General features: G+C 42.6%; 1 protein-coding gene across 3 annotated transcripts in view; it reads right to left on the minus strand.

Moving 5' to 3' along the window:
• Nucleotides 1–13,023, minus strand: part of Gm3055 (predicted gene 3055) — a 28,298-nt gene that overhangs the window by 4,171 nt on the left and 11,104 nt on the right. Inside the window, exons 2-4 of one of the 3 annotated variants that reach the window (NM_001346707.1) lie at nt 4,751–4,886; nt 330–456; nt 69–129 (exon numbers count right to left, since the gene is read on the minus strand). In NM_001346707.1, the coding sequence (NP_001333636.1) occupies nt 69–129; nt 330–456; nt 4,751–4,762 (200 nt within the window). In that variant the 5' untranslated portion in view covers nt 4,763–4,886. Of the gene's footprint in view, nt 1–68; nt 130–329; nt 457–4,750; nt 4,887–13,023 lie in introns of those variants that run through there. The other 2 variants (NM_001376985.1, XM_030244787.1) reach the window with 2 other exon arrangements.

A 13,023-nucleotide genomic window follows, 5' to 3' on the forward strand; every position in this document is an offset into this window, starting at 1 on the left:
TTAAAACTTCAGACCACATTATATTTTCTTCAGCAATGCATTTGTAGCAGCTTCCACATGAAAATTACCTTTTATATCTTCTAGAACTTTGACAACTTTCTTCAATATTGTGGTCTTCCCATTTGTAGCCTAAAATATAGTACCAGAAAATGTATGATATATTATTTGATACTGTACAAATTTTAACATCTCTAGTGAATCTGAATATTAAGTCTGATTATTTACTACATCCTTCCTCTTTGACAACAGAAATTACAGAAGTATACCAATAACCAAGAAAGGCTTGTTCTTGGTTTGTTTAGAACGTGAAGGAAAACTCACATTCTTACCTATAGCAGTGAGGTTCCTGCACGTTTCCAGCATCACATCTCTGTAGAGACTCTTCTGAGAAGGATGCAGCAAAGTCCACTCTTCTTTGGTGAAGTTCACATGCACATCCTCATAGGTCACTGCATCCTAAAATAGCCCATACACGTACATTTAAAAAAAAATGGTGAGACTTTACTGTATGGTAAATGAACATTACATTGAGAATATTTTTCCAGAATGCTGAGTGCTTCATACATTTACTCCATATCACAGCCATTCAAATGAAGTCTCCAAGTGTTTTTAGAAGGAAACAGAAAAGGAGGATCACATCTCTCATTTCTGGGCCCACTGAATTCCATAGGGCATTGCAAGAGAAATGACTACTAACAGACGATACAGAGAGACACTCAAACAGATCAACAAATAGACTTCTGGTGCCGTTAGTGACAGCAGAAGGCTGAAGATACAAGTGAAGCTGGGTGTTAATGCCTCATATCATGCCTGTGCCCCAACTGGAAATCTCCCTGCCTGATTTTCCGGAAGACCATTGTGATTCCTCTGTTTCACCTGTGATGTCCATTCCTGTGTCTGACCAACCATACCTAAGAACCTGCACTGTTATTTTCATTTTTGAGTTGTTTTGACATCCATAAGCTATGGAAAAAGAGCATTCTAACATTGTTTCCTTCTCAACTATTTTAGATGTTTTCTGTATTGAGGATCACATACTCTTTAAACTCTGAGCAAATATTTAATCCAACATTGCATATTTGACAAAGTGAGTAAAAAAGGTTTTGTTTCAGTCACAGTTCCCCACAACAGTTCATCATCAAAAACAGTGAGAGCAGAAGCTTAAGCAGAAACATAGAGACACAAGAAGCTGATGCAGAGACCATGGAGGGGTGCTTCTTCCTGGCTTGTTGCCCATGCCTTGCTCAATTTGCTTTCTTATGCAACCCAGGACCATCAGCCTGGGGGGGGCGGGGGGGCACAACCCCCATTGGAATGGACACCCCCCTCAATCAATAACAAAGAAAATACCCCAAGGACACAATTTATTCTTCGTGAATTTCACAGCATGCACCCAAATCCCACTCATCTGCCCACCCCTTCATTTCTGTCATCTGTCCTTACAACTTTTCCCCGTAAGAAAAAAAAATCTCTTTGTGGAAGCTGGAGTGTTGCCAGGAAGCAAATGGGTACACTAGCTCTCTTGCCCTGCAGCTGCGGTTACCTGCTCACTTGCCCCCTCTCTGCTGCTTGCTCCAGCTTAAATGTCTATTTGTTCCATGAGAGCAGTCAAGCCGTGAAGTGCACTCCTCACACCAAGCTGCTTAGACCACACCACTCAGACCAACTGCTGGGACCCTCATGGCAATAGAGGCTGCCTGCGGTGACAGGGAGAAGATTCCTGTCCATCAGACAAAATGTGTCTATTTGTTGTCGATGCCTTGCTTCTACCATTCCATTCTAAGATACACTTGGCACACCTCTGCAGTTCCAGTCTATGGTTTAACACATGACCTTCCTCCACAGGTGGAGCTATAGCTTCTGTGCCATCTTAGCTAATGGCAGTCATATGGCTGACTGTAGCTTCAGAGCCATCTTAGTTAAAGTCATTCTCATGACTATTCTCCATCTTTATTATGGGCAAGTCATACTTCACTACTGGGTTTAGAGGAATAGCCTGACTTAGGGTCTCCAAATACAAGTTAAAATTAAGATATGGTTTCCTTGTGATTTCTATCCTGCCTTGATAAATAATTTTAATATTAATTTTTAGTCTTGTTTTTGCTACTGACATTATAGCTCTTAAGCTATAATATATTCTCTTTATTTAATACATACATTCTAGGACAAACAATTAAACAAGCACAGATTGCCTAACTCAGATATACTTAATAGATACTGGCTCTCAATCTTGTCAGAAATCTGCTAAATATAATGTTAATATAATATAATATTTATTAAATATAATATTTAAGCTTATTATGACAGAGACTCTGAAATTATGACAGTAACCTCCCCCAAGGTCTCCTAGAAGATAAGAACACAGCCATATGACTGCCTAGACTGGGGTATGAGAAACACTGAGAAACACTGCTTCATTAGCTTGCCCGCTGCCAGGGCTCGACATAAACTGTGGACAAACAGAAGAAAGCCAGAGAATTAATGTTGCCTAAGACAAGGTGAGTCATTTCCCCCACAAGAAAAAGCTTCCCATTCTGAGCCTGACGGCCAGACTGACTCTGCCAGAGTTGTTAGGGAGACCAAAGGGACCAAGAAACTGTTTAGTGGTAGACTATAGACCAATCTCTGTCATTTTAATTAATATGTCTTCTAGATTATAATTTATTCTTCCCAGATTTCTGATTACATTGACAGCGAGGGTACTACAGATTGACAGCTAGAAAACAGACCTCTAGCTCCTTACCCCAAGGTAATCCACCACCCAGATGTGTTTCCCAGAGACACATCACATCAAAGTCAGCAGAAAGCAGCTAAAGATGACCATGACCCTATTCCTGCTTCTATATCACCTCTTTCTAGTTCCTCCTTTTTCAATAAAACCAAAACAGAGTAATATTGGCATTCCCTCTACACTCTGCCCAACAGTTACCTGACAATAGGCAGGTAGGCCTGGTTTGCTTAAAAGAGGCTGTTTGGCCCCTCCTACCTCTCTGTGTCTCTCTGCCTCTCTTTTTTCCATCACCCCTATTTTTTTCTCTCTCCTTTTCCTCTCCCCCCCCCCAAATGTGTTCCTGGCAGGCATCTCCTCTACCCCCTCTCTGTCTCTACTCCCTTCTCAATCCCTAAATAAACTCTATTCTACACTATACCTGTCATATGGCCTCAGGGGAAAGGGATGCTTCACCATAGTCCTGCTGAGGCACCCCTCCCACTTCGCCATACCAAGCTCTACAAAACATATCCTGGTCTTTTTATAAAACACAACCACTATTCTGTTAGCTTTCTGAACAAGGCGCAGATAGAACTCAGAGCTCCTCCAGCTTTATGTCTGCCTGGATGCTCCCATGCTCCCACCTTGGTGATAATGGTCTGAACCTCCAAACCTGTAAGCCAGCCCCAATTAAATGTTGTCCTTTGTAAGAGTAGCCTTGGTCACTGTACCTCTTCACAGCAATGGGAACTCTTTAAGATAGAAGTTGATAACAGGGACTGGCATTTTGCTATGATAGCCCAGACCATGCTTTTCTTTGGGAGAATGTGGATTTTGGAAAGCAGTGGAATCCTTTAGCTGGGGCTTAGAGGCCTATCCTAGCGGGGACATGTTAGACTTTGTTGCTGAGAGTGATTTGCATAGTGCAGACCCAGCTCAAGAGGTTTCACTGGAGAAGAACTTCAGTGTGTGGCCTAGAGACTGTTTTTGTGGTATTTTGGTGAAGAATGTGGCTTTTTGCCCTTGTCTGAAGAGACTATCTGAAGCTAAGGTAGAGAGATTTATACTAATTGCATTGATAAAGGACATATAAAAACACCCTGTTATAAATTCTGTTGTGTGGTTATTAGAGTTCACGCTTATGAAAAGCCTTTTAATGAAAAGGAGTAAGATGAGAAAGAAAAGACATAAAATATATGGTTCAGGTAATGAAGGAGCACCAGGAAGTGAAATGAAGCTGAATCCTATGTTTAAGGAGATAAACAGATTATGGGAGTAGTGACCTCAGGGCCACTCAGCTAAGATTAGGCACACACCTTTAATCCCAGGAAAGAAAGGCAAGAAGATTTCTAAGTTCATTGCCAGTCTGGTATAAAGCAAGTTCCAAGGGGAGAAAAGCTTAAGTCCAGGTGAGATAGTAAAGGCCTTTGTCCCCAGCATTCAGGAGACAGAGCCATGCAGATCTCTGAGTTCAGCGTCAATCTACAGAACAAGTTCCAGAACAGCCAAGCTTAGGCAATGAAGGAGTTGGAAAACAGAAAGCTGGTGCTAATGCAATAGAACATGGGGTGGTGGGCATCAGGGGTGGGCAGGGGGGAGGGGGTTCCAGTTCCAACATGCAGCAGAACTCAGCAGCTTTGGCCATGTGGCTCTGGCTTTAGAGTCAAAACTAGAAGGGACTACTGGGACAATTGATGCTGGTGAGCTGGAGCTAAGAAATTAGTAATTAAGAAGAGACCTGTATCACTGAGGTGAAATCGTCTGGGAAGTGTTTTCTGAAAGCACAAAGAAGTTGTGTTCTATTGTGTGAGTTTCTTTGTGAATGTGTTACCTCACTCAGGATGATGCCCTCCAGGTCCATCCATTTGGCTAGGAATTTCATAAATTCATTCTTTTTAATAGCTGAGTAGTACTCCATTGTGTAGATGTACCACATTTTCTGTATCCATTCCTCTGTTGAGGGGCATCTAGGTTCTTTCCAGCTTCTGGCTATTATAAATAAGGCTGCTATGAACATAGTGGAGCATGTGTCCTTCTTACCTGTTGGGGCATCTTCTGGATATATGCCCAGGAGAGGTATTGCTGGATCCTCCGGTAGTACTATGTCCAGTTTTCTGAGGAACCGCCAGACTGATTTCCATATGTATTCACTGATAAGTGGATATTAGCCCCAAACCTAGGATACCCAAGATATAAGATATAATTTGCTAAACACATGAAACTCAAGGAGAATGAAGACTGAAGTGTGGACACTATGCCCCTCCTTAGATTTGGGAACAAAACACCCATGGAAGGAGTTACAGAGACGGAGTTTGGAGCTGAGATGAAAGGATGGACCATGTAGAGACTGCCATAGCCAGGGATCCACCCCATAATCAGCATCCAAACGCTGACACCATTGCATACACTAGCAAGATTTTATTGAAAGGACGCAGATGTAGCTGTCTCTTGTGAGACTATGCCGGGGCCCAGCAAACACAGAAGTGGATGCTCACAGTCAGCTAATGGATGGATCATAGGGCTCCCAATGGAGGAGCTAGAGAAAGTAGCCAAGGAGCTAAAGGGATCTGCAACCCTATAGGTGGAACAACATTATGAGCTAACCAGTACCCCGGAGCTCTTGACTCTAGCTGCATATATATCAAAAGATGGCCTAGTCGGCCATCACTGGAAAGAGAGGCCCATTGGACTTGCAAACTTTATATGCCCCAGTACAGGGGAATACCAGGGCCAAAAAGGGGGAGTGGGTGGGCAGGGGAGTGGGGGTGGGTGGATATGGGGGACTTTTGGTATAGCATTGGAAATGTAAATGAGTTAAATACCTAATAAAAAATGGAAAAAAAAAAAAAAAAAAGAAGTTGTGTTCTATAGGTAGCCAATATTGTACTCATGCTGCAGATGGACTTGGAAATGTGTAACAATCACCCAGGTAGTACTGGTTTTAAAAGTATGAAGGGGTCATGGAGAGCAGCTTAGGCTTGGCAGTATGACAGGCCAGGGAAGGCCATTGGTGAAGTTGTAGCCTCAGTTGCAGTTGATAGTCCAGGATTGAAGGAGTCAGGCAAAGAAGTTGAGGTTTGGCACTATGAAGAGAGCCTATGAAAGGCTACTGAAGCCTAGCTGCAGAGAAGACCTGAGTGTATTGGAGATGCCAGTATCATAGGATGATCACCAAGAACACCAACAGCAGTGGAGTAGAGTCTGTAGTGTGCTACAGAAGGCAGAGCTGGAGAAGTGACCCAAGTCCTTTGGAGGAGCCCAGAAGATGGTGGGTGGATCCCAAATACTGGAACAAGAAGCTGTAATGTTGAAGTTGCCTTGGAGTCCCCAAGATGTTCAAGATACCAGAGCCATGGGATATCTACTGAGGAAAGCTACTAACAGGGAATGGAATCAGACAAAGAAAATTGTGCTGCAGTCAACAAAGATGAATGGAGCTGAAGATCTTAATTTTTTTTTTCCCTTGGTTTTTCGAGACAGGGTTTTTCCGTGTAGCCCTGGCTGTCCTGGAACTCACTCTGTAGACCAGGCTGGCCTCAAACTCAGAAATCAGCCTGCCTCTGCCTCCCAAGTGCTGGGATTAAAGGCGTGCGCCACCACTGCCTGGCGGAGCTGAAGATCTTAAAAGCACTTTGATAATGAACATGGAGATGCAGTTTTGAGTTGGCCCAGTTTGTTTTTTATCTTGTTTGTTCCAGTATTTATTCACTATGACATTTTGGAAGGGGACTGTATATCCTGTGATGTTTAAGGTATGTGATCTGCCTTTTGATTTTATAGAGGATTACAGTTAAGTGACTAAATCTCAGAAAAGACTTTGAAGTTTGCACTTTAACATTGTTGTGACTGCTATAGACTATGGGCATTTTTAAAGTTCGACTAAATGTATTTTACATCATGCTATGTTTAGGTATGGCCTCCATTAACTCATATGTTTAAACAAGCCCATAGGGGCCATGCAGTGGAATGTAGTGGTTTGAATATGCTGGGCCCACAGAATGGTACCTTCTTGTCATAGGTGTGGCCTTGTTGGAGGAAGTGTGTAACTGTGGGAGTAGTTTCCTTGGTTATGGTGTCTCTTACAGCAACAGAAACCCTAACTAAGACACAACCATACTACATATCTGGTCTCAGGGCTTTCTTTAGACAGGAAGGGTTATTCAGTAAGCACATCTATTCCTGGCTCTAAAGCCAAAGCCATGTTGCCAAAGTGGCCAAGTGCTGCTGCTTGCTGAGGCTGGAACATAGCCACCTCGTTCAATTAACATCTTCACCAGTTTTCTGTTTTCCATGACTTCCTTCACTGCTCTGGAATCCAAACTATCCTTGAACTCAAAGAGATGCATGCCAAAAAAAAAAAAAAAAAAAGAGATGCATGCCTCTGTCTCCTGATTGCTTCCATTAAATGTACTTAAACATAATGACTAGACCTAAGCTTTTCTTTACCTGGAACATGCTCTGTAGACCAGGCTAGCCTCGAACTCAGGATATCTGCATGCCTCTGACTACATATAAGGAAGACCTAAGCTTTTCTTCACCTGAAAAGTGCTCTGTAGACCGGGCTGGCCTGGCACTCAGAGATCTCCTTTCCTGTCTCCTGAGTATTGAGATTAAAGCCCTATATCAGGAGACCTAAATCTCATTTTTACTTTCCTAGATCATGATAAGCATCACCACTATACTTCAAGGTCCGTATTAAAGGTTTGTTTTGATCTGGACCAAAAGAATGTGTCATCACATCTCAAAATCCGGATCAAAACTCTGTATCTTTCAGACTCAAGATATGACCAAAACATGTTATCTTCTTGCCTCAATATCTGGATCACTTATGTGCCCTCCATTTATGGATTGTAGTTCATTCCAGATACAGTGAAGTTGAGAAAGGAGAATAGACTTCATATCCCATCATTTGTCAAATTGGCACACATTCATATCTCATTATGTCCAAATGAAAAAATAACTAGGTCATAATAACGTGTAATCTGAAATAACTATGCCTAATACAACCACAAATTCATAAACAGTGAGCTTTGTTGGGAAGGATCTTACCTAAGGTCACCTTTCCCTTAAGTCCATTTAATATCTATTTAATCTATTTATCTGCTTGAACACAGGAGTTAGCTGCATTCCACTTTGTGGTGCCTCTTTAATCCTTGAACAATAATGTTTGTATTTTTCCTCACTCATCTTGCTCCTTTGCAAAATGGTTTCTTAATGAGAGTGAACCACAGAACAGAGTATATACTAGGCTGTTGTGAGATTTCCTTTGCTAATGCAATTGATCTAAATCTCTTCACCTTAGCCTAAGGAAGACTCTTCAGAAAAGGGCATAGAGCAGCCACAATCTTTACCAAGACACACACACACAAAACAATGTCCATGCAACATACTGAAATTCTTCTTTGAAACCTCTTGAGCCAGAACTCAGAGCTCCCTTGGGCAATAAACTTCCAATACTCACTTTAGACATTTCCTTGATTCTGGGTAGTGATGGGGAACACTTTTAATCTCAACACTACTGAGGCACAGGCCTGCAGGTCTCTGTGAGTTCAACACCTCCCGGTTCATAGAGTGAGTTCTAAGAAGCCCAGGACTAGACAAAAATCCTCCCCTCCCCCCACAAGGAAAAAAAAAACAATTGAAATAAACATTTCCTTGACTTTCTTTTCCAATTTTATAATCCATCAATCTCTGTAATAGATCTAAATAAAAAGAGAACATAAAAGAACTCAGACTAGCTGGGCATGGGTGGCCCACGCCTTCAATCCTGGCAGAGGGAGGCGGATTTCTGAGTTCAAGGCCAGCCTGGTCTACAAAGTGAGTTCCAGGACAGCCAGGGCTACACAGAGAGACCCTGTCTCGAAGAGAAGAAAAAAAAAAAAACCTCAGACTAAATCCTCCATGTATAGATGGCTGTTTAATAAGTCAGGCTGCCTGGGTTAGAAAAAATACAGCATAGATGCCCTTCCTGCACCCATTTTTCCTGTCTGCCACATCCACTGGGGTATATCCAGCTGCCCTTGAGTGGTCAGCATCCCAGTGGACCTCCTTTGTCTGACCACAACTCTAACTGCCTATCTCCACACAATCCCATCCCTCAAGTATCCCCAGGGGTACACTCAATTGATGGGAGACTTACAACTCCATCATAGTTCCATTGTCCTGCTCAAGGATACTCACAAGAGGCCTAGCATCATCAAGGTGAGCCTCCCTCCCAATAGGTGCTATAACAGGGACATCCAGATGGCTAAAAGCCTATGAAACAATAAAGTCAACAAAAGCCAGGACAATATAACACCTTTGGAGCACAGCTATCCAGTACAGCAAGACCTGGATACCTGAACACAACCAAAGCACAGGAAAATGACCTCAAATCCAATCTTATAAAGATGACAGAGGCCTTTAAAGGGAAATGAATAACTCCCTTAAAGAAATACAGGAAAATACAATTAAACAGATGAAGGAAATTAAAAAAAAATGTTCAAGATCTGAAAATGGAAGTAGAGGCAATTAAAAACACACACACAAACTGAGAGAATCCTGGAGATGGAAAACCTAGGAAGAAACAAGAACCACAGACGCAAGCATCACCAACAGAACATAAAATATGGAAGAGAGAATCCAAAAAGAGAGAATGGATAAAGAAAGAGTAGTATATCTACACAATAGGATGCTATTAAAAACAAGAACATCATGAAGTGCACAGGCAAATGGATGGAACTAGAAAATATCCTGAGTAAGGTAACTCAGACCCAAAAGAACTTGCCAGGTATATACTCACTGATATTTAGATATCAGTCATAAAGTACAGGAAACCCATAACACACCACACAGACCCAAGAAGATTAAACAAGAAGGAAGACCCAAGCCAGGATGTTTGAATCTCACTTAGAATACAGAATAAAATAGTCATAGGAGCCAGAGGGAGTGAGGGAACTATGTGGGAGAGAGGATGGATAGGGGAATGTGGGTCAGAACCAGGCGAGGAAGAGACAGGAAACAGGGCCAGAGGGTCAGGAGTGAATGGAAATCTGCAGACTGGGTGGGGGAAGCTCCCAGGAGTCAATGCAGGTGACCTTGGTGGTAATGCCTGAGTGGAGACATGGAACTTGAAGAGGCCACCTCCTGTAGTCGGGCAGAACCTCCCAGTGGAGACAGAAGAACACCAACCCACCCACAAAACTTTTGACTCAAAATTTGCCCTGTCTAAAAGAAAGGCAGGGACAAAGATGGAGCAGAGACTGAGGGAATGATCAACAAATAACAGGACCAACTTGACACCCATCCCAGGGGCAAGAACCAACCCCCAACACTATTAGTGATACTCTGTTATGCTGGCAGACAGGAGCCTAATATAACTGTCCTTTGAAAGGGTCCACCCAGCATTTGACTAAATCAGATGCAGAGACCCATAGCCAAGCACTGGAAAGATGTTGAGGATTCATATGGAAGAACTGGGGGAAGAACTGAAGGCCATGAAGTTGATAGCAACTCAAAGGGAAAACCAACAGAGTCAACTAACCTGGACACCTGGGAGCTCTGAGACTGAGGCACCATCCAACCATTCCTAACTCCAGTCAAAGAGAGTTCTCCAATGCTCTCTTTTAACTTCAGTGAACACCAGGCTTTCAGGAGCCTCACATCTATAAAAGACTCCTGTACATATATTAAAATTCGAAATGAAAATAAGAATATACAGAAATATAGGGGAATAGTACACACCTGCAGTCCAGTCGTTTAGGTCAGTATTGTCATGCATGCACACATCATCCTGGTGTAAAAATTATACCCTCTGCCAAAGTTCAAAAGTCAAGATATGGGTAAAGCTCTGCACAGTAAATGCTAGACATGGAGATAAACCTAACTCCTAAGACAAAAACATGAACATAAATATATCAGGCTATGTATATATATATATATATATATATATATATATATATATGTAATATAAATGGCTTCCCTAGGAAAAGCAAATGCCTCTCTGTTTTACCATACATTATTTTGGAACACAATCAGTAATGGCAGTGATGGTGTAGCTATATGAGAACAGGACTGCTCTGTTTCAACCACAGAAAAAAGGCAAGTCCAGTGAGGGTATAAATACTCAAATTCCATCATCAAAAACTAATTTCCTCCAGAAAGGTTCCTCCTCCCGTAAGGCTGTGGACTGTTTCACAAGACAGAAAAACTAGTAAGGTGGACCTGATTAAGGAACCAGCAATTCTCATAATTTAAATGTACTCCAGACCAGGTTCCTATCCTGGAACACAGGTGACCAGGACACTCCACTAAGTGGACCATGACAACTGGTCATGTACCATAGAGCCTAGAGTGCTCCATGCTAATGAGTTATCTCCATAGGACTTGAGGGTTTTATCAATAAGCTTCCTTTATGGGCATCCCTTCTTGCAAAAGATATTTAATCGCTGGTTCACCCTGAGTAAGTTGTATGCATTCCTTTCTACCATGAATAAACAGTTTGGACAAATAAGGACTGCCTCTCCCACCAACAACCACTGTGCCGGGAAGCATTCGACTCACAGAGCCATGCCTAAGTCTCCTGCAAAAGGCCTCTCCTCACTCTTGGCACTTACTCTGAGCTAAGCCAGATTTCTATCACCCCAGGGGGCCCAGGGGGCCATTCTCAACTCTTCCCATTTCCCAGTAGCATTGGGGAAGTTTGAGAACCACAGCTTCCATTCCACCCTGCACCATTTCTCACCTGGAAAAGCATGGGGTGTGATCCCTATCTTGAGCTGAGCTTCACCTCCCCTGAGTGGTGTGCCAGCATCCCACAAGCCCAGGTCCTCAATGGGGAGAAAGTTCCGCCTCCCCAAGCAGAGTCTCAGTGGTGATCTGACCCCCACCCCCAGTGGTGAAGCAAAAAGCAGAATCACATCTGGCTCCACAACATGGACCTACCCAGCTGACACACACCACAGCAAGCGGCTTATGCAGACCTATACTGGAACTCCAGATTAAACAAAGACCAAGAGCAGCCCCTGGCTTTTAGCAATAGCCTAGAAGACCCAGGCCTTCCCACTCTGACGACAAACAGGTTGTCTTCTTCCCACTTTTGTTTTCTGGCGGAGCTATTGCACCAAACCCCATCTCAAACAACAGTCCACTTGGCCATTAACACAGACTCCAATTCCTACCCCTACCCCACCAATACGATGCCACCAATACGATGCCACCAAGCCCCTATGCTGCTTCTCTTTCTACTCTACTTTTAGGGTTTACATAAAGTAGCACACCCCCACCTTACAGCAGTACCAGTAAAGAAAAGCCACACAGGGAAAAAAGGACTGCCCACTAAAGCAAAGGGCCAGCAGCCACAGAATAGCAGAGCAGGCTCCTCCCCCTCTACCTAAGCAAAAAGAGCTTGCCAAACAAAAGCATAATAGATGAGATCTTGCTGCTGAGAACTTGAAACAACACACTTGAAACCCTTAATCCAAAATTCTCACACTTCTGTTTAAATGCTTAATTTTTTCTCCCTAACCAGAACACAGGAAACCATGTTCATGCTTTTTGACCTAAAATTGTTCTAAAATTTCTTAATTTGCTTAAAATTTCTTTTAAGCTTCAAAAATCATATTTAATCTATTCCCACAGGTCAACCAACTGTGTTAATAACTATTATTTCATCCTTAATTAATAAAATAATACTATCTACTTAAGCCAGTTTCTTTTTACAGATAAAACTGTCACTGCCTATCCCAGATACATAATTAATATGGTATTTTCTTTTTCAGCTACGTAAAGCAGATAGATTCCCAACTCTTCCCTCTGCTTTCCTTACTACAACACATGTAACTCCCCATTTAAAGGATGTCTTCCAGGACTAAAATTCCTTCTACAGCCTTGCCTTTTTCTAGGACCACTGATGAGCTCCTAATCACACTGTTTTAGGCTTAACATACACATCACAGCTCCCTGCAAACATTCCCCTGCCAGCATCTGGCGCCCAATATGGTCAATAGACTACTTCATCTTCCTCATTTTTGTGGCTGCTTGTGAACCTCCTTTTCTGGGGGCTCATTTTTTGCCTGTTGCTGCAAGGACTGTGCTCTCAGTTCGACCTGATCTGCTCTTCTCCTCGAGGTGCTGCTGTTGTGTCCACTTCAGTTGCTTCTTCGGTGAGTTGTCCCCTTAGAATTTTATGTTGTGAGTCCCTCAAATGTGACTGCTTATCTCATTTCTGTCTTCTTTGTCTTTTCTGTTCATCTCAGTGACGTTTGCACTTCCATTTGAGGGTGAGCATGCAGCCTCCATATTTTCTTTCTTCCTTGTCTTTGTCTGGGTGAGTA

The sequence above is a fragment of the Mus musculus genome, chromosome 10 (genome assembly GCF_000001635.26).
Source record: "Mus musculus strain C57BL/6J chromosome 10, GRCm38.p6 C57BL/6J".
NCBI lineage: Eukaryota > Metazoa > Chordata > Mammalia > Rodentia > Muridae > Mus > Mus musculus.